The sequence below is a fragment of the Hypomesus transpacificus genome, chromosome 15, assembly GCF_021917145.1.
Source record: "Hypomesus transpacificus isolate Combined female chromosome 15, fHypTra1, whole genome shotgun sequence".
Lineage (NCBI taxonomy): Eukaryota > Metazoa > Chordata > Actinopteri > Osmeriformes > Osmeridae > Hypomesus > Hypomesus transpacificus.
The window spans coordinates 1,287,453-1,308,350 of NC_061074.1; the positions used below are offsets into that span (position 1 = coordinate 1,287,453).

General features: G+C 47.4%; 1 protein-coding gene across 1 annotated transcript in view; it reads left to right on the top strand.

Annotated features, from left to right (window-relative positions):
* The first annotated feature begins 2,642 nt into the window (after window positions 1-2,642).
* LOC124478257 (SPHK1 interactor, AKAP domain containing) overlaps window positions 2,643-20,898 on the top strand; it is a 47,137-nt gene continuing 28,881 nt past the window's right edge. The window contains exons 1-4 of the mRNA XM_047036483.1: window positions 2,643-2,707; window positions 3,390-3,553; window positions 5,716-5,821; window positions 19,431-19,521. Coding sequence (XP_046892439.1) covers window positions 19,478-19,521 — 44 coding nt within the window. The 5' untranslated portion in view covers window positions 2,643-2,707; window positions 3,390-3,553; window positions 5,716-5,821; window positions 19,431-19,477. The remainder of the gene's footprint in view (window positions 2,708-3,389; window positions 3,554-5,715; window positions 5,822-19,430; window positions 19,522-20,898) is intronic.

The following is a 20,898-nucleotide window of genomic DNA, read 5'->3' on the forward strand; positions in this document are numbered from 1 at the left end:
CCAATAAGTAGTGTCTAATCGCTATTTTTGAATCACAAACAAATACCTCACTCTTAGCAGGTGCCAGTTGCTCCCTATCCATGAACGTCACGGTTTTGATGCTCTCATTGTGTATCTTGTGCTTGCAGAAATGGGCAACTGTACATCATGTCACATTGCCATGTTGTCTCATTGTCTACATGAATTCCTCTCGTCAACTCCCACTCCCCTTCAGATGTTAGAACCATTTCATTGTTCTGCGTTTGAGTGGTGAATGCCGCTATTTCCTACTGATTGTGAAGGAATGTGGCGTCACTGACAGTGCTCATGCTGACTGTTCCTCAGTTTCAAAGATGCTGCAGATCCAGTTCTCATCGGAAACATGGACTGATGTGTAACCCATGTGATGGCTGTACGTGAACGTGTACGTGTGTCCGTTAGGATGACACATAGCCCTAGCAGCTTCGAGTTTTCATTTCATTTCCTCAACCTCAGCGAGCACTGTCATAGTCACCTGGCCATGAACAGTGCTGAGTCAGCCTTGACTGATTTTACCTCCCTTAAGGGAATATGGCTCCAGTTCCTCCAGAGCATCATGGTGCTCTCACTCTTGGCCACAGAGTTTGGTGCCTCCATCACAGAGGGTCTCACAGGCCTGGAGATTGAGCAGGGGAGGGCTGGCAGGAAGGAATCCGTGTCCATATTGGGGAACAGGTGGTGTACGCACCTGGTCTTCCGTTAAGGTATGCAAATCACATTACACTAATTGGGACCCCTCATTGGCTTCTATTTGTCAATGAGGAAATAGCATACTGTTGCAGACTGTAAGCAGTCTTGTCAAACAATGCAATAATCTTGTCCGGGTCAATTATAAAAGATTGTGTTTGGCGAGTTTTACATCCGCATACTCAGAAACGGTGAGCTGCCACGCCACAACTCATGTTGAAGGTAAAAATTGCATGTTTGGTGTTCAACAATTGTTGCCAAACGTTTTTTTCACAGCTAACACCAAGTGTGAGCTAGATACTAGCTGGCTTATGTTAACGATCGACCTATGTGTGTCTAGAAAAGTTACCTTCTGTTCCACCTGTAGTTCCCTTGGTAGTTGCATTTGTCATTTCTTGCCGTGTTCTAGGCCTACTGTATCTGAGCTGGATCAGACACATTGCTGGTCCCTCTCCCCGCCGGGTCATCCCAGGCCAAACAAGGAGATGAGGTGATCTTGCGGCACACAGCATCAGCAGCAGAGCCACAGGTCAACAGTCGGGACAGAAGCTGTATATTCTAGAAGGACTCCCTCCCTTGCACTGGCGCTGCTCTGCGGGCACATGATTACACATCGGTGCTGCTGTTTGTTTGTTGTTTGTTTGAGCCCTTTTGTGAGCGATCAGCACGACCTACTTTCAAACCGTACGATCACGTCGAAGGACTCGACTGTGCAGTGTGTGTGAGGACTATGGGTGCATGATGGGAAGTGTGCAATTGGTTGGTGAATGGCACTAGGTATTGTGCGTGTCCGTGTCTATGGGTGACTGTGCAGTATGTATGCACTGCTTTTGTATTTGAACAGCAGGAAGTGTCCGTGTCCCATACAGAGATGTACATGACATGATACTAGCCTGCCGTCTTCTACGGAGATCAGAGATCTAAACGTTCTTTAGCACTTATGGTTGACTACTGTTCCTGGTTGACTATATTAATTTGCTCTGACAAGCAGCAGGCTGTGAGGAGAGTCATGAAGGTTTTTTTTTATTTAGGGGGGAGGAGTCTGCAGAGTACAGTGTATGTATTTCTCTTTCGGTTTGCGTATAATCCTTTTAAAGAGAGAGTATTATACACTGTCCCACCCACATCTGAAATCCAACCCCCAGCCCTGACACACACACACAGCATTAGGGTGCACAGACAGCCCATGGGAGCGAGACACTGGCCAGCGTGTGAAAGACTTGGAGGGACAGTAGCCTTATCATGACCAACCATGCAGCCTCTTACTTTCCAGCTCATCACCCAGCAGCAGATTACCCCCCCCCATCCCCCTCAATCTCTGTATTGTTCTCCAGGGGAAGCACGGGGGTGCTGTGCAGTGTGGCTGGCGCAGGGCTAGTCTGCGCAGGGGGATTAGCTCCATTTGTCACCAGATGACTGCCAGCAGCACACACACAAGTGTCCGAAAAGGCTGCTCAGATGAATGGTTTAAAGAGAAATTGTATTTTTTCCACTTGGATTTGATCAATTGGACACATTGTTCCATCTCTCTCTCTCTCTCTCTCTCTCTCTCTCTCTCTCTCTCTCTCTCGGTCTCTCACTCTCTCTCTTTCTTTCTTTCTTTCTTTCTTTCTTTCTTTCTTTCTTTCTCTCTCTCTCTCTCTCTCTCTCTCTCTCTCTCTCTCTCTCTCTCTCTCTCTCTCTCTCTCTCTCTCTCTCTCTCTCTCTCTCTCTCTCTTTCTCGATCTCTCTCTCTCTCTTTATCTCTCTCTCGGTCTCTCTCTCTCTCTCACCAAACAGAATGGAACTGGCTTTGCAATCTTCTATAGAGTGTTCACTCCCTCCTCACACTCCATTACATCCAATCAGATAGCAGGAGGGAGGGTCAGAGCCCCAAGTTTAGGGTGCTTGCAGAAGCAGGGTTTCAGATGAGCACTGCACCTTCAGGGTTTGTGTTGCTGGTCGTAGGACTGTGGCTGCTGCTTGTACAGGGGCTATGGTCAGTGCTCCGACATCACTTCCTGTAAGTTGGACGCTTCCACACCTTCCTCAGTAACTGAAAGAGAGCCTTTCTTTATCCTCTTATGCTCTCCTTTTTCCAGACACACCTGTGAAGGGACCTGTCTGAATGCCTTCAGACAGCCCAACCCCCCCCCTCTTTTCCTGAATTTAACGATACAAAAATAGTTGTTTGAAATAGTTGTTTGACAGGGACAATTATGTACCATCATGGTATGGCAGTTCAGAAGCTCAAGTGGTTTCAGAAAACCTGTTATGAGGGAGGAAGTTAATGTTAATGTTGATTTTGTTTTGGCACTGTACCATATTGTTTTGACAGACATACTGTACACATACACTCACTGAAACATTTTCATTACACTCCTTTTAGATACAACCTCTATTAAACCAGTGAAAGCAATTGCAACATGTGCGGTAATTGCTTTGCCTCAAACCATCACTTTGTATAGTACAAATGTCTTCACCTACAAAACGTGTATGATGTGACAGTAGCATGTCACAGCTGGCATGTTGCAGTTGTTTAGCTCAGAAGAAGGGCAGAGGGCCTTGGGTGGCAATTCAAGCTGCCAACCTTAAAAGTTTGTGTCTCCAGTCTACGATGTCACAATTTCAATGGCCCTACATTCAAATCTTATTTCTGCATCAAATACAATTTCCTACATGTTTTGTTTTTGTTTTTTTACAAGGAAATGGAACAAACTCAGCATGCCCACATATGCAAAGAGGCCGAGCCTTTCCCATGCGGTTTGCTCTGTCTCTATGGTGATGGGAGTAAACCAGCCCTACTGTGCCTCGATGGTTTCCTGCTGGCAACACTTATCCAGCTGTTTGTGAGTTGGGGGTTGAACAGGTAACATTTCCTCAGGCCTGGATGGGTTCCATAGGTTCCATAGCATAGTTCATTTGCATACGGTGCAAATCAGCAGTCTATCAGCAGTCCCAAACATCTGCTGATAGGGAACAATGTCCTTCTTCTCTCTGACTAGCTTGGGCATCGGGCAAACAAAGTAGAGTTGCCAGACTGCCACAAGTACGGGATTGTCTCAGGAAGATGGAAGAAGCAACATGAGGAGTAGCAAGTCCTGAGCTCACTGACAAACAAGCTTGACTAAAACAGGCATTAAAGTTTCGGGTCCTCTGTCCATAGTAGTGAGGAGTGAAAAAACGATGTAAAATATATTTTAAATAAACATATCACTATAAGCATTAATGAATATTTCAAAGCAGAATCCACACAGGGTAGTCCATAACAAGAGGCGTGGGAGACATGGTTGTACAGCCCAGATGGTCAAGCACAGCAGTGTTCATTTCACAAATGAAGATTGTGAGAACATTATTTTGTCAACAACCTGTTCTCAATTAGACAAGACACTGATGAGACGAAAATAAATCTAACGAGACCAAACCAGAAAATTGACCACATCAAGCTTTGGATTCCGACATAAGGAGTGTGCTATGTGAACATGTGTGTCTCTTGTTCGGTTAGGCTCTCAGTTGGAAAAAAGCAGGCGTGGCTAATATCACTCTTGCATGGCTAATATACTCACATTTCACATGTATCTACAGTCTTTGTTCTTATCCTTACCTTTCTTTCTCTGGCTCCCATGCCCCATGCAGGTGAACAGAACAGTTAGATGAAGACCAAGTGAAGTATTCTCAATGGGTGGTTAGACTGTTCTCACATGCGTGCTTCCGATAGTGACCATCATAAACTCAGTTCAGCCAGGAGACTCAGGCAGCAGTTTAGCATAATACACATAGGTGAAGGATTTTGAATTATATTTGTACAGCCCTTTACTATCAACGTCACAGAGGACTTCCAGTGTAGCCATAGAACTTACCCAAAGTCCTCAAAGAAGACATGGAACAACTCCAGGGAAAACTAAAGGGAAACATTTAAAAATCCTTGGAAGCAGCAACTCAGTGAGTGATCCCCTCCTCCAGAGACGAGGAAGACTCTGCTCAAGAAATCCAACTTGAGACATTCCCCTCCTGACAGATCGAGCGACGACAGCACCAAGGGCGTGCACAATGCACCTACCGAGCAGCATGTCGAAAAAGCATGTGGATTCTTAGTCTGGGAGCCTGGCCTTGCCGCTGACGCAATGAGCCCCCCGGAGTCTCACGCCTGAACAGCCTGACGAGCTGGAGAGCTGATCTGTAACCCTGGAGCTATTGTGGGTGAGAAGTCGTCAGGAGTAGAGGAAGGGGTAGCTAACGAGGAAAAATAGGAACAAAAAGAAAGGTGTAATGGAAAGAGAGAGAGATAAAGCGAGTGAGAGAACCAGAGGGGGAGAGGGGGAGAGGGGGAGAGGGGGAGAGGGGGAGAGGGGGAGAGGGAGAGGGGGAGAGGGGGAGAGGGGGGAGGCAAGATGATGGTGTTTCTTAAGCCCAGTGCAGACAGAAGCACGTGTGCTTGGTCTTTAACATGCACAGAGGAGAACCTCAATGAGAGGCCAGAGTGATGGCAATTTCTTTTCCCGGCAGAATCGCTCAGGAGTTCATTTCACGTGCCCTCCAACCACTACTAAATTGCACCAGAAGCCAGCAGCTCGTCAGAGAAGGGATGTTTCTGAGTCTGCCTGGAGTCGCAAGCAGATAGACACGGCAGGATTCTGGACGTGAAATACGCGAATACACGACTGACATAGAATGTGTTCTCAATCTCAGGAAGTCTTGGGCACCGTCCTGTTTTTGCGTTCCTCGGTTGACTCTGATAAGACCCCCGGGATAACAAGAATTTTCGCCTGTCTTGCGTGTCCTTTGTGTTCACATGAGTACCATGCTGTGTCCTGCTGTGAGTCACTCAATCATCTCAGATGGGGATATGGATTTCCAATTTAGATTGTTATTAACGCTGAAGAAGTAGAAACATTTATCAATCATCCAATATGACACGCGTGCAGGGAGTGGCAACACCAGAACACACACACACACACACACATATGCTGGAGTGTCGACTGAAGAAATTCTTTCTCTGCTTTTTTCCTCTCTGGCTGTCTATCCTCAAAGATGATTCAGGAGCAGTGATCAGTCATGTCAACAGTGACCGGTGCCGACACTGTTGAGTCAAATGGGGGCAACATGTCTGCCCTGACCTGAGGACCAGAAAACACAGGTAAAGTTTGGCTGGTAAATGTGAGGAGCAGGACAGTATTTTGGTCTGTAGGACCGATTGCATGTAAGGAGACATATTTGAAATGTAATGCAGGATGTGTGTGATGCCAAGGATCATTCAACTGCTCTCCATGTCTGAGAGGCTTTCCAGTTGTCTAGGAGCAGATTTCCTCCTCACACAAGCAAGCAAGAAAACACACACACACACAGACACACACACACACACACAAAGCGAAACAGTGATTGAGTAGGTACACGTCTCTCTTCCTTCCGGTGTTTGTGATTTGGAAATGTGACCGTGAGAGTGATTAATGTTTAGTAATCAGTGGTCTGTAATAGGACATTATTCAGTCATTTAGGATCATTAATTGACTGCAAAGAAAGAAATGATTTATAAACTCTTCTAATTTGCTCAAAGTGACCAGCCACAATGTTCCAGCTTGCATCAGTTATGGGGTCCTTAGCTCAACATTAAGACTTGTAGTTGTTATCAATCTAATCATTCACACTTGTAACTCTCAGAAATAGCTTTATAAACTTTTTTTTTTCAACGAATATGTTAGCTTTGTTATAAAATTGAACCCCAACAGAAGATCACAGACTTTTCATTGCCTTTGCTTGGTGTACTTCTACTAAACATTGAGTACAACAGAAAGGATTACCCAAGTAAGGATAACCCCTAGTATGGTAATGGACAGGCTTCATCAATTTACCCTCCTGTGTGCGTGTGCATTTGCACACGTGTGTGTGCCTCTGTGAATGTTTTTTATGTGTGTTTGCGTGTACATTTCGGTTTCCAAATACTCACATAGGTGTATATGCTTGTGCTCCTGTGTGTGTGCATGTGTCACAACAGTGAATCTGCAAAGACATTGGCTTCTTATATTTTCCCATATCATATGATGCAGTACAAACGGGGAGTTGCTTGTGTGTGTACGTGTGTTTGTGTGTTTGGCAGACAAAAGTAAAAAGCAGACCCTTTCAGCAAAAGGTCAGACAGTGTTCTGTGTGCCCCCTAGGAGGGCCCCGTTGCACTCAATAAACAAACTCTGCGGCCATCATGACTCACTGGCTTTTTAAAAGAGATGACGTTTCTCACTCGGCGAAACTCCCTTCTCCTACCGAGGGACGTGCAACCCATTTCACCTGAGCAGAATAACATTTATGTACGTGGACACAGACCACCCCCTTCTGTGAGCGTTGGACGCTCCATGTTCCACTTGACTCTGCTCATTTGATGGTCCCTGAAGGAGACGGATGGGTGTGTGACATACTGTACAGCCTTCTCCCCAACACAGTGCGGTCCTCCATCCCCTGTCGACTGGCCTGCTCTGCTCATGTTGTCAGTGGGGAGGGGGTGCTGGTAGGGGCTCTGAAGGATCTGTCTTCCAGCCTCCCGTGAAGGCGCGAGGAGAGAATCATGGTGTCTGATTCATCTGGCCAAAGTGGAAAAGAGATGAGAAGTTAAAAGGGAAAGAAGAGGGATCGATTAAGAAGGAGAACGCTCTGATATGGCCCAGTTAGAGAGGCAGAGAAAAACACGTGCATATGGATGAAGAGGCTACCTGATTTGCTCTCATCTCCCTTGGGAATTAAATATCTCTTTCCTCCTCCTGAGAAATGGTGATGTTTGATATCCCTTCACAGAGGGAGCCCAGAAATGTCATGAAATCGTGTCTCCTGTCTCTCCCACCTTCTTCATTTAGTTCTTAAAATAAGGACATCGCAGAGATTTCTCTGTGCTATTTTGGTTCTGATCTCAACTTCACCTGTATCTAATTGAAGGGCTTATCGCTGTGACTAGGGACAGTGTGGAGTGTTAGAAAAATTTGATCTAAGATCTGTGGAGCTTTGGCTCTTTCTCTGTCTATCCTAGTCTCTCCTAGTCTCTCCTGGTCTCTCCTAGTCTCTCCTGGTCTCTCCTAGTCTCTCCTGGTCTCTCCTAGTCTCTCCTAGTCTCTCCTAGTCTCTCCTAGTCTCTCCTGGTCTCTCCTAGTGTCTCCTGGTCTCTCCTAGTCTCTCCTAGTCTCTCCTGGTCTCTCCTAGTGTCTCCTGGTCTCTCCTAGTGTCTCTCGGCACCTCTTCGCCTCTCTCTTGGTCTCTGTCTTTGTCAGGTCTCTTTGTCCATCTCCAGGTCTCTCTGCGTCTGTCAAGCTAACAAGTCAAATTGTGCGATTCACACACCGTGCAAAGTCATTATCGCCCCCTTCTCAACCAATCCCTGTTTTCCTTACCTCATTAAGATAACAATTGCTAACGGCTCTGTAATCATGCTTCATTTTCTCATTAAATGTTAATTGGCTCATATTGAGTAACTTGTAGTTGTGACACACAGCAGACGCCCCCTCCTCTTAGCAGGGGGCCATGCTGGACGTTCCCTTTCCTCTCATTCCTGTCGTGACGCTTTCGTTCGCTCTCCATATCCCTCTCTCCGCTCCTTAGTGTGAGGAGCTTGTTCAACACAAGAACAACAGGAGCGGAGGGGACGAAGAAAAGAACTGTCGACTCTTGGAATTACGTTTTCGAAAACATCTCTTTTGAGTCGTGTTGAGGGGCTGGCTAATGAAAAATGTCCTTCACTTCTAGTTGGAGCTCAGATGCTCATCCAGAATGCACAAACATGGATTCAGAATGAATGGTTAGCACTCAGTGGCAAAGCAACGTGAGCCTGGCCTGTGCTGCAGGGCAGTCTGTCTCACTGGGTTACATTTGTAATGGGCCATTGCCCTCCATAAACAGGAGCTTCACTCCAGCATTTCTACGCAGACACTCATCACAACAGCATCCATATGATGATGCACCAAAGGAAAGGGTTTGGAGGACTTGGCACACTGCTGGAGTCTCCTGCAGAGCTCAAACAGCACACCCTGGATTCCTGCACCAGCTCAGCCTCCAGCTAAACACGGGCACGACGGATGAGTCAGTCCTTGGTCCCAAAAATACGACTCGCCTTTTTTCTTCTTCTTCACAGCGCGTTTTTTGTTGTTGTCACATCTCCCAATGGGATACATGAACCAGTCTCAATGTAGAAGGGCAAATAAAGCTGGTACGGCAAGCTAGTGAGGACAAAAGTGTAACCGTGTGTGATTCTGTAGCCCAGTGGTATACTGTTGATCAGCAAGATGGCTTACCATCCTGAACAGGTCTCAAGCAATACTCAACTGCCTAAATGTATGTGTAAACACAACTGGATTTAATAATACCAGTATATATATATTCTATGAATGTGTACCTATGTGTACCTATGTGTACCTAGTTGGTTGGGTGAGCTAGTGTAGAGCCTAGATGGCTTTAATGAAAACATCATATCATTAAAGATATGCGCTCTGACTACTCAGCCTGCAGTGAAGCTTCCGAGTGGAAAATGCTTGAACTAGCTCCCCCAGATGATGAGGAATTCAATGTTACTGCTGGACAAATCACTGGTGTGGAGTCATGCCCAGCACACCTATCTTTCATTATCTCTCACCTCCTCTCTCTTGTCAATATATTCTGTATTGTGTGTATATATATATATATATATATATATGTTCTTTACTCCTACTTCACAAACACTGCGAGTTTATTTTAGGTGACCACACATCAATCCACCATCGCTCAAAAGGTACAGTCTAATAGATGTCGCTAATTACATGGATTTTTTTCTGAGAATGGCGGCAGCATTTTGATTTACCATTAGAGTCACTTCTCTCACTTCACCAAACACTGAGTGTCTACGATTGAGATAACAGCTGAGAAAAGAGAGCCATGAAAATTGAGCCAAAGTGGATCACATGAACAGATTTCTGTTACAGAACATTACGGCTTTTCTTTACTCATTGATGGTTGAACTGATGAAGAATTATATGTATCTATTCCAGATGGCACTCTCTTTTTCTCTTTCACTTTCTCTCTTGGTCTCTCTCTTGGTCTCTCTCTCGGTCTCCCTCGGTCTTTCTCTCTTCTTCCTCTCTTCTTCCTCTTTTCTTCCTCTCTTCTTCCTCTTCTTCTTCCTCTCTTCTTCCTCTCTTCTCAGTCCCTCAGTGCTGCTCTCACCTTGTATTAATCTGTAATCAGAGGCATCCGTAATTACAGCAACTAAATTCACCTGAGAAGGAAATTCTTCTCACTGTTCTGTTTGCTTAAGATCTGTTTTCAAAGACAAATGCAGCCTACAGTACATTTATCTGCACATAAGCCTTGTTTTAGTTAAGTGGACACACACACACACACATGTCCAATCTCCTGTCAGAGTTGTTGTAGACTCCAGGAGTCACCCGATCCAGAGGAAGGGCTTTGGTATCATATAGCAACCAGACATATTGATCTGAGTAATGCAGATGTGAGGCAGAGGCAGCCATGACAGGATCACCTTGAGGCGGGCCCCCTCCGGCAGGGTGCTGTCAGAAGGCCTCTTGATTACAGAGGACTGATCCACACGAGCCACGGTAGCCTGCTGAGATGATCAGCTCTTAGCCGTTACCGTGGAGCCGAGAGAGGTGCTGCTCCGATTGTTGTGAGTTGCCAATCTGGTCCATTTTGAACACGGGCAGTGAGCACTTTGATTTTCATTAGAAATATTTTGGAAATGAATACAAAGGGGTTATTGTGTGTTGGTGCCAGAAATGTAACCCCCTCAAAAAATCTCTGCAAATGCCTCAGTTGCTCTCAGAGAAAGCTTCACCGTGTTGCACAGATGTGTCCTCTGCATGTCAAAACCCACAGAGCATGCTGCCTCTTGTGGTTCGGTGTCCCCGCTTGTTGCACAGCAGTGTTTACTGTGATGTCTGCTCCAGCCTTGCACAACCAGTCTCTGGCAAGCTCCGCTCCACTGCAAGACACAGCTGCTCTGCTCTCTAATGGATGTTGACAGAGAATAACGTAGGGTAAAGTCTCTGCGTAAGGGCTGTGATCCGATGCCAGGCTTTGGAAAACCCTCGGAGACACAGCAGCGCTGAAACCCAGCAGCCCTGAGCCAGCCACAACACACGTCCTCTCCCCACCTACACCGACCGGGTGTCTGTAGCCAGTGGTCAAATTCAAACTGCTGAAGCCCAAAGTAAAGGAGGTTCGTCTTTCCCCCGGGAACTTGTATTCTAATACACTCATCTTTGAGTAGTCTCTGTCCTCTCCATGCGGAGGAAAGGAACCGACTGGGACCTGTGCAGCCAAGGTCAAGCTCAGGCTCTCACATGACCCCTGAGGAACTGAGGACCGCACTCCCTGACGCAAGTAACACCTCTGTAGTCTGAAAAACCAGCTGTGGAATATCATTCAATCTGTTGGGCTTCAAAGCCATCGATTTGACAAGTACATACCTTGGACAGCAGCACTTTTGTGGATAAACTGAAGGCAGCATGGTGTGTGCCTGCCTGCACGTGCAGAATGTCTGAGTGCGCTGATGTGTGTGCTTTTGTTTGTGTGGGTTGCTCTGGCACCTGACACTGTATCTGCCTGCTGTGTGTTTAATGAGGGATGTGCTGCTTCGGAAATCTCAGTCCAACACTGCTGCTTCCCCCAGTGCTATTACCGAGCCCCCCTCCCCTGAACGCACACACGTTCAGTAGTCTCTCTCCCGTTTTTCCCACTCTGTGTCCCCAGCGTGCAGCCCACAAAGTGTGCTCGTATCACCCACACATGGAGGGAGAACGAAAAGGTGGCACCCGTCTGCTTACAGAGACTGTCTCTGTCACCTGCTGCACCCCTCACACGTGGAGGGAGCAGGGAACGTCCTCACAGGAGAGATGTGAGGAGATGAGATTGACAGGATTGGACTGGAGAAGCGACAGTCGGATCAGGGTATTGTTGGCACTGGCGCATGGCTTGACAGTCCTTCAAAGTCTCTGTAGTGTCCTTTGCTCACGTCTGCAGTCGCTGGTTCGGTTGGCAACCAGGCATTCTCCTGTTACATGTCAATAGAGGAAGCCTGCTCACTCCAGTGTGCTCACTGCACACTCACTCCCTCAACGCATTTTGTGGTTAGAAAGTAAGGGATATTTGATTTCTGATGGTGTCAAGTGGTCAGAACTAGAAAGTAATGGATATTTTTTTTTTCTGACGGTGTCAAGTGGTCAGTGCAAGCAGATATGTCGATATTTATAGATGTTTATTTTTGATGGTGTCTAAAACACAAGTCGGTAGGTTGAAATGACGCCAAAACAAGCCATCCACGATGTGAGTAGGTCCGTCTAACCCCAGCGACATGCAGGTGGAAGCAGTACATCAGTGCCACATGCTCTGCCTAGATGCTTTGCAGACCGTCTGGGCAGCGCAAAGGATACTCCTATCCTCGCAAAGCTCGTCATCTTGTTTGCTTCTCTGCCACCACTTCTATCTCTGGGCTGTTTCAGTCTTCCTTTCTCTCGTATCTCTTCCCAATGGGACGAGCTCTGGATCACTAATGCACTGAGTGGGTATTGATCTTGGCTGTTACAGGAAAGCGTGGAGGACTGACGGGTATGCAGACTCAGACACACACACGCACACACACACACACACACACACACACACACTGCTGTGAGGAAAGCTATCAAACAGCAGCGTACTCCTAGCGGACCTCATTTCAGCCTTGTACGTACATAATTTAACACCTCTGAAAATAAACCTGAGATCTAAATAATGCACAGAGGTTCCTTAAACAGTGGGAGGGGGTTAGCAGCTAATGAAAGCCCCACAGGTGCCGCTGCCTAACGTCCAACCTTTACCTGACCTTTCAGTGTAACACACTTGCTTTCTGCTTGCGTACACAGCCGCGCTCAGAAAACACATCCTGTCTCTCCCTTCACTCCATATTTGATGTTGTGCTGTCATGGTTTGCTGACAGGTTGTGTGCCCGAGTACTCTCTCTTGTTAAGTTAGCTCTTTTAGAGAGAGGCTGTAGCTGTGCACATCTGTGTGAGCTGGTGTCTATCTACATTTAGTCATTTTACATTTAGTCATTTAGCAGACGCTCTTATCCAGAGCGACTTACAGTAAGTACAGGGACATTCCCCCCCGAGGCAAGTAGGGTGAAGTGCCTTGCCCAAGGACACAACGTAATTTGGCTTGGCGGGGAACCGATCTGGCAACCTTCAGATTACTAGTCCGACTCCCTCACCGCTCAGCCATCTGACTCCCTCACCGCTCAGCCATCTGACTCCCTCTATCTCTCTATCTCTAATGTCATCTGGCTTGTTGCTGTGCCTGGGCGCTGAGCTCCGTCTGGGCTTCCTTACTGCTGACTGCTGCTTGACTGGCTAATGACTGCTGCGGCTTGGATGCCTGGTTGGCAGCTACCACCTGGCTGGCTGCCTGACTGGTAATGACTGGCTGACTGATGCTACCTGGCTGACTGTTGCCACTGCCTGGCTGGTGTGTCCTCCATCATCCTGGAGGACAGCCTGAAGGTCATGCTGTTGTGACAACAATTGACTCGGTCATTTCCTCATATTGATCCATCTGGTCTTTAGTAAAAGGTTGAATAGGCTGAAAAAAGAATGCTTTGGCTTTTTATTGTCTCAGTATGAAGAGTTCTGGTGGTTAAATGGCCCGCTGAGAGGGTCCTCTTGCCCCAGGAAGGTGCTGTGGGAGCCGCCTGGCGTCTGAGGCAGATGGATACATCAGGAGGAGCTAAATATAGAAGTTGCCTCCGCGGGAACACAGAAATATACACAGAAACATACACACCCGTATTCACTTACAGACACACACACACACACACTCAAACACAAACAGTAGGCCTTGTGGGAGAATTCATTCTTCCACAGCTTCAAACACACACGTGCACACACACACACGCAAGTCAAATGTTACTGACACAGATACAGATATAAAAGCAGATTCCCCATGCGAGGGCCCCGTACTTTGTCACACACCCAAACACACACAGACACTGCGCGTAAATGGGAATATTAGTGGAATATGCATTTCCGTAAACCATGTAAACAGCTCATTATAGGAATATTGTCTTGAATGCATATGGTGTGCATTTCAATGTAGTTACTGTAGAGAGAAATACTGACAATTGACATAAGGGATGATCCCTCTTGAGCTAATGGCCTGATGTTGGGGTGAGGGGCCCAGGGTGGGGCACACTGCACTTTCCATCTCCTCTTCCTAGAGCTGCTCTACCAGGCTGTGTCACAGAGGCTGCTTACCTTCATGTTCTAGAAGCAGCTTGTGAGCATGCAGTCTGGTCTCCAGCCTTCACCCGGGGTCTCACTTAGAAAAACCGACACGCGTGTCATACTACATGGTGGCATGTATGGGATTGAGCAATTCTGTGTGTGCAGCGAGCGTTACACGTAAGCATGTTTCCAATATAGAATCAGAAATTGTTTCTGAGTGAATGAGCTTCATAATCCGCACCCTTGACATTTCCGATTGGCCAAAGACGGATATTGCCAGAGTGACGATTAACTGGCTGGACATTTTGAAGGAACTCTGGCATGGCGATGCTCCCAAAATAAGATATTACCGTTCTCCATGACCGTTGCTTCATCTGTCATTTAAGAATTCACAGCAATATTTACCCGTTTTATTTCATGTTGGATGTGATGAAATGGTTTCGACAATTCAAACGTATCAAATGAGAAGTTGTGCTGTCCAAATGTGAAGAGAAGACCTGGGAACGTGTCCCCTCCGCTAACAGTTGCTGCATCCATGCTGTCTCAGCATCACCTCCACTGCTGGGTTTGCGGTATGAAATCGGGCGGCGCCAAACGCCGTTCTCATGAACGTTCACAACTTGAAGAAAATCCTGCATGAATCAGTAGACTTGGAGACTCACACGACACGTTTTCAGTGAGAAAAACAATCCTGCCCAACCACCGTTTTTCTCAGTGACCCCCCCCAACCGAAGCGGTCCAGAACCATCGCTGGCCCCGGGCCGTCCAGAGCACCAGGGAGGAAGACAATCCTCCCTGCAGATGTCCTGGCTCGAGGACAACACTTTTTGCTTTTTATTTACAAGCTGAGACGAGTGAGAAGCAGCGACTCTGAGGTCCCTTCGGTGTGTGTTCCCTCCTCTCGGTGTGTGTTCCCTCCTCTCGGTGTGTGTTCCCTCCTCTCGGTGTGTGTTCCCTCCTCTCGGTGTGGGTTCCCTCCTCTCGGTGTGTGTTCCCTCCTCTCGGTGTGTGTTCCCTCCTCTCGGTGTGTGTTCTCTCCTCTCGGTGTGGGTTCTCTCCAGACACGACGATGCACTCTCCTTCGGCTGACCGTCAGAGGTGCTGCCCAGAGGGGACCACAAGGACGACGCCCCGACGGTGTCACCGCCACGTGTGGACCCCTGGGAGAGGAGGGACGCATCACACTGCCGTGCAAAGGCCCGATGGAGGACAGGAGGCTGGGCTCCCAGGGAAGAGTGTCAGGACACCACGAAGAGTACACAGACAGAGCGTACAGGACACTTGCCCCCCCCCTCCTCCTCCCCCTCCCCCCCCCCGCCTCCCTCCCCACCCACCTAGCCAGACCCAGAGCAGGGACGGGAGCGGAGCGCCGGCCCAGACTCAGCAGGAGCAGCTGGGGACATGCTCCGTCAGTCCTCCCCCACTGGGAGAGAGTGGGAAGGTGGTGTTTTGAGAGAGACAGCATTGGAAGGTAGGGAAGAGTAAGAGATCAGAAACGTGTGCGCTCGGAGAGGAAAAGGGGTTTTGTTTTCTGTTTGTTTGTATGCTGTTGAAGTCTTCAGTTATTGACTTTAACTGTAAACCACATACAACTTATTTCAATGACACTACAACATGTAGCGTCATTACGGTCTACATTTGGAATGCGTGAGCCAGGGGTCACCGTCCCTGTTCTTGGGAAGCCACCTTCCTGTTGAGTGTACCTCTAATCATATTCCAGTATTTACCAGTTATAACAGTTAGCTTGTTGATGTGCTGAACCAGGTTTGTTTCCAACCCCTGTGGGTTGTTTCTTTCGCTACCCTACCAGTTTTCTGTTTGTGTGTGAGATGGAAAGAGAGAGAGAGAGAGAGAGAGAGAGAGAGGGATAAAGAGAGAGATGGATAAAGAGAGAGGAGAGGGATAAAGAGAGAGGGAGAGGGATAAAGAGAAAGAAAGACAGAACAAAGTAAATAAATAGAGTGTGTGACAGACAGAGAGAGAGAGGTTTGTTTTCCACTGACTCCAGCAGATTATTCCTTAGAGAGAGAGAGAGAGTTCCGTGTTCATGATGAGAAAAAAGATAAAGAAAGCACAAACAGCAGTGACTTCGGTCAAGCCTCTACAGTACCTGGCTGGAATGAGCATCAGGTCGTCTGGAGTCAGCTCTGCTCTGAGGTCGACGCAGCCTTAGTCAGGTCAGCTGTGTAGCGCAGACTAGCAAACAGAGAATGTACAAAGTATGGGAGAAGAACAAGGATCAGAAGATTCTGGTTCCACAGCTACTCTGTCAGTCAGACACCAGGCAAGATCCTTCAATCTCTAAACAAGAACCATATGCAGATCGTTTTGAAGCTCCAACATGAGTTTAGTCACACGTGATGCAGTCCAACCGGTCTCAACCTCTGTCACCTACCTTCACCTGCTATATATGGACTGCATGTGCAGTGCTAGGGATGAAACCAGTTCATGAAGAACCGCACTGTGGAGACCAAGTGTGCTGCGGTGGAGTGGGAGTCAGGAGCACCATGATATACTGCCACAGAGGGAAGGCTTTCAGCTGGGCGTCGTGTCAGCAATGCTCTGTGATTGAACTTCCACAAATACCAGCTCAGCCCATGAGACTAAGCGTGCATAAACGGCGACTAAGAAAGCTGTGCGATTCATAACAAAGGATGTAAATAATGCAGTGAGTCAGGCTGCAGACAGGGTGGAGGAGACACTCCTGGATGGTGAACAGAAGAGGGGGGGGGGGCGGAATAGAGAACGAGAAGTGGAAGGGGGAGGGGGGGAGGGAGAGGGAGGCTGTCACAGTTAATGAAGACATACTGCATGGGTGTATGGAACAACCCCAACAACCGCAAATGATTACTGGTCCCAGGACCCCCTCCCCCCCTCCTCCCTCGCACACCACACACACACACGCTAAATTGGCTTGACGTTACCCAGATGAAATATATACTCTGAGCGGCCAGGTACTGAGGACAGCTGAGCTATCCCTGGGCAAGTCCCTCTCGTACTCTTCAAGGTCAGGCTGGGGAAGGGACACAGGTTTGGCTTCACTCTGCCTCCTGGAAGTTCTCTCACCTCTTCACAGATTATCTGCTTCCTCATTTGAATTCCAAGCGGTTGCCATGACTCACCCTGTACAGGTTTCCATCCTGTACCGCCCCCAGGTCCTCCGGGCCTCTTCCCTGACGAGCTAGACATACTCCTCACCTCGCTCTCCGGGGACATCCTGGGGGAATCTCAAATCCCAAACCTCCTAAACAGAGTATGTCTTCTCACTTCTTCAGTCTTTTTCTCTTTCTCCATCTCAAGGCTGGCAACCAACTAGAGCTTGTCTTTTCCAGAAGCTGCACCACACCTGATCTGAAGGTGACCCCCCGTTCCATGTGTCTGACCACTCCTTTGCGTCGTTAACACAACATCTCCCCTCTCACCAGCCCCAAGGACCTTCCCCCTGTCACGTACAAGATGGAACCCCCGCACTCTCTCCCCCCCTTCTTCTCCACCACGCCAGCTGACACTGCACTATCCCACTTCAGATCGTGTCTCTCCAAATCTCTCGAGGCCCTCTGTTTTCCCTCACTCTGCCTGCCTGTGGACCTCAGGAACAGGCACAAACCCCTGACATTTGCCCATGCTGCAGCCAACAGGACAGACCCCGCCTATCCCCAGGGCATCGTCCAGCCGTGCAGACCGATGCACTCCTGATTCGTGACCCCTGAAAACAGAAGGTTCCTTAAACTCCCACCATGTGGTGCTTCTCCTCGCCATGGTCTCCAGATGCTCCTCTCCGGGCTTCACTTCGAATATTTGTGCTTAGCTTTGAAGAGGCGCTTGAAACTGCTGAATGAATGCAATGTTGAAAATGTAAATGTACATTATTGATCATAAAAGGTCAATCTTACACAGACAGGAAGCTATGCAGCCCCCGGCAGACATCAAGGAATTCAGTCACTGTGACATTGAACATTACAGACGCAAACTCACGTTGAGTGGGGTATGATTGTTGGTACTGTCGCTGTGTGTGTGTGTGTGTGTGTGTGTGTGAGTGTCAGTGTTCAGTTTGAGATTGAGGATGTTAAACGTCTTCTCCAAGCGTCTTCAGAGGCCCTTTGGATGCAACGCTCCCTCTAATTACCCATGGTGCTCTGCAGCGCATCCTGTGATTCATATTCATCCTGGTGTGTGTGTGTGCGTGGGTGTGTGTGTGTGTGCGTGGGTGTGTGTGTACCACCAGGCTGGGGGGCGGCTGCTCTTGGCTCCTTCTAGAGGCTAGACTGACAGTCTACTCAATAGGTCTTGTTTGAAGCTTGGCCTCCATCTTTTGCTCTTTGAAGGGATCATTAACAGGAGGAAAGCAGGGGGTCAAGGGACTCCTCCACACTCCAGATAGAGAGGTTTCATGTAGCGCTTGATTAGGCATCCCAGAGGGATGTACGGTTTGGTTGTGTATGTGAGTGTGTGTGTGTTTTTTTTGCATGTGCACACGTGTGAGTTTTTATACATGCACGTGTGTGTGTGTGTGTGTGTTTTTGTACGTGCACGCGCGTGCGTGTGTGTGTTTCTGTGTATGTGCACGTGCTGTGTGTGTGTGTGGGCTGATAATGAGAGTGCAGGCGCCCATCGCAGCTTGACAGGCCAATCTGACAGTGCTGATTTGGGCTGTGAGGATAGATCTTCACACCCCAGGAAAAGCCTTCGTCTGCTTTGTATTCCAACGATATCAGCATTCTGGGAAGAGACCAGAAGATAGAGTAACGGACACGACGGATGACTATTTGGATCGGTTTGACTCCTGCGCAGCGTCAGAACAATAAGACCTCGTCGCCGTGTCGGACGAGGCTATTACTGTGCAGGATGACCTCTGACCGAAGCACCGCAGCTTCCTTGCCACGCTTAATGACTTCATCACAACGTGCGGTGACCTCATTACATCTGTATAATGAATTCATAACTGTTTGTGGGGACTTCATTACAGTGTGATGTGACCTCGTCACATGGTCCTATTTGCCATTTCAGATAATTGCACGGTCTTATCAAGCTGTGCCCAGAACGTTCATCCGTACAGCACTGTAAACTCCCAGAGGAAATCTTCATTTGTTACCAACGTGGATGTAATGAGTTCTCAGAGTAGGGCTGTTGGGTCTCTAGGTGTGGTCTTCCTGTGACACAGGGCTGGTCTGACAGGGCACCATATGGCAGAGCAACAAGCCACAAGGTAGAGGAGAGGGCGTGAGAGAGTGTGTGTGTGTGTGTGATGTCAAGGCATGGTGTTTTTGATCCCAGTCTCAGTCACCCGTAATGATGCAGATAAATGACTGCTGGTGTACAAAGCTAGGAGCAGTCTGTTCTGCCTGAAAATGTCAGAAATGGTTTCTTATCGCACAGCTATGTCAAATGTGTGAAACTGTCACACCTATAATCATATGTAGATGAAACTACAATACAGCTTACTTTACTGTCATTCCATGATGTCAGTAGACATGCATTTTTATTTTATTATTAAAATAATAAAACATGTTTAATTCTGCTCCTCAGGTAGTCAAATCCCAGGTCACCGTTGGGGATTCAGACAACGAGCAAACATGCTGTCCTCGTTCTACTCTGTGCTGATGAACTTCACCGAGAGGTAAGGCAAGACACTGTAGTTCTAACATGCTTTGGAAAGAGACTCGCTAAACCCACATAAAAGTTTGAAGGACTTCATGCCAGCCAGAACAGGTCTGTTTGGAGCTGAGGATCATATAGGACACTGCGTCTGAATGCACTCCCCCTCCAGCCCACTTGGAGGAGTAGGCTACTCAGCTGCACTGTCTATTAACTAGGCTCCCAGGTCTTGATTACATTAAATTGTCGGCATTCATCATGGAAGCAGCAAGGCTGCCCCGGGGAAAGGGAGATATGAAAATGAAAAGGCCAGCACTTCAATGTCTGTGTGTGTGCCTGTGTGTGTGTGAGATGGTGTGTGTGTATGTGTGTGTGTGAGATGGTGTGTGTGTATGTGTGTGTGTGAGTGCTGAGACAGAAGAGGCCATAAAACGTAAATGGCTGCTTATCCCTGCTGAGTGGGCACAGCCCAGAGAGACAGCGACCAAGAGGTTTGTTTAAAAAACCTGGCTTATGTTTCCTACTATACAGTATATTGCGGCACAAAAAATCCTATGTACGCCAGAACAAGTTGTGCATTATTAAACTGGCGCACACTACAAGTTGGCACGTTTGCAATCATTAATCAGAAAAGCACATGATATATGGCCTTTTCTGCACATAGCCAGATTAACTAGCATTGAAATACTAAGACATGTTATTTCACAGAATACATAATGCCAGCTAAATGTTTATTTTAGCTAAAGACGGACACGTTACAGACGCAGAGGGTGTGCATCCTTTTTCAGAAGCAGTTACAAAAGTAGGCAGCTGTACTTTGGAATGTAATACTTACGGTAAAAAACAAAGTTTGTGGTCAGAACTCTCAGTAATAAACGAAAAGTAATATCCCCCTCTAGCCCCATTCTGTCTAGACTGGCATGGATTCGATTTTTTATGTCTCCTGGTTAATGTGTTACTGGGCATGGCTGGAGAGTTATAAAAGCTGTGTGCAGGTATCACTGGTGATTCAGCTACTCTCTGGTTAGCCTTAGCTAAGATTTGTGGTCGGCTGGTATTGATCAGAGCTAGGCAAAAGGTAGTGTAAACTGAGTCTTAAACTAAAACACACACATTGATATAATAATTTAACAAAATTATCAATCATGCCCCTGTCACCAAGGGTTACATTGTTTCACTCATCTAATATTATCTTGAACTCTAATGGAAAATCTGCCAAGAAAAACAATTACCATATGGATCCATCTTACCGCAAATTCACCAGCAGTAGTTTTATGATATCATGCAACAATCATTAAATTGTTGAAGCCTTATGGAGACTGTACTGTTGATTAAAGCTGCACTTCAACCTCATATTTATTGTATTGGACTTACATTTAAAATGATGTATCAAGTCCTT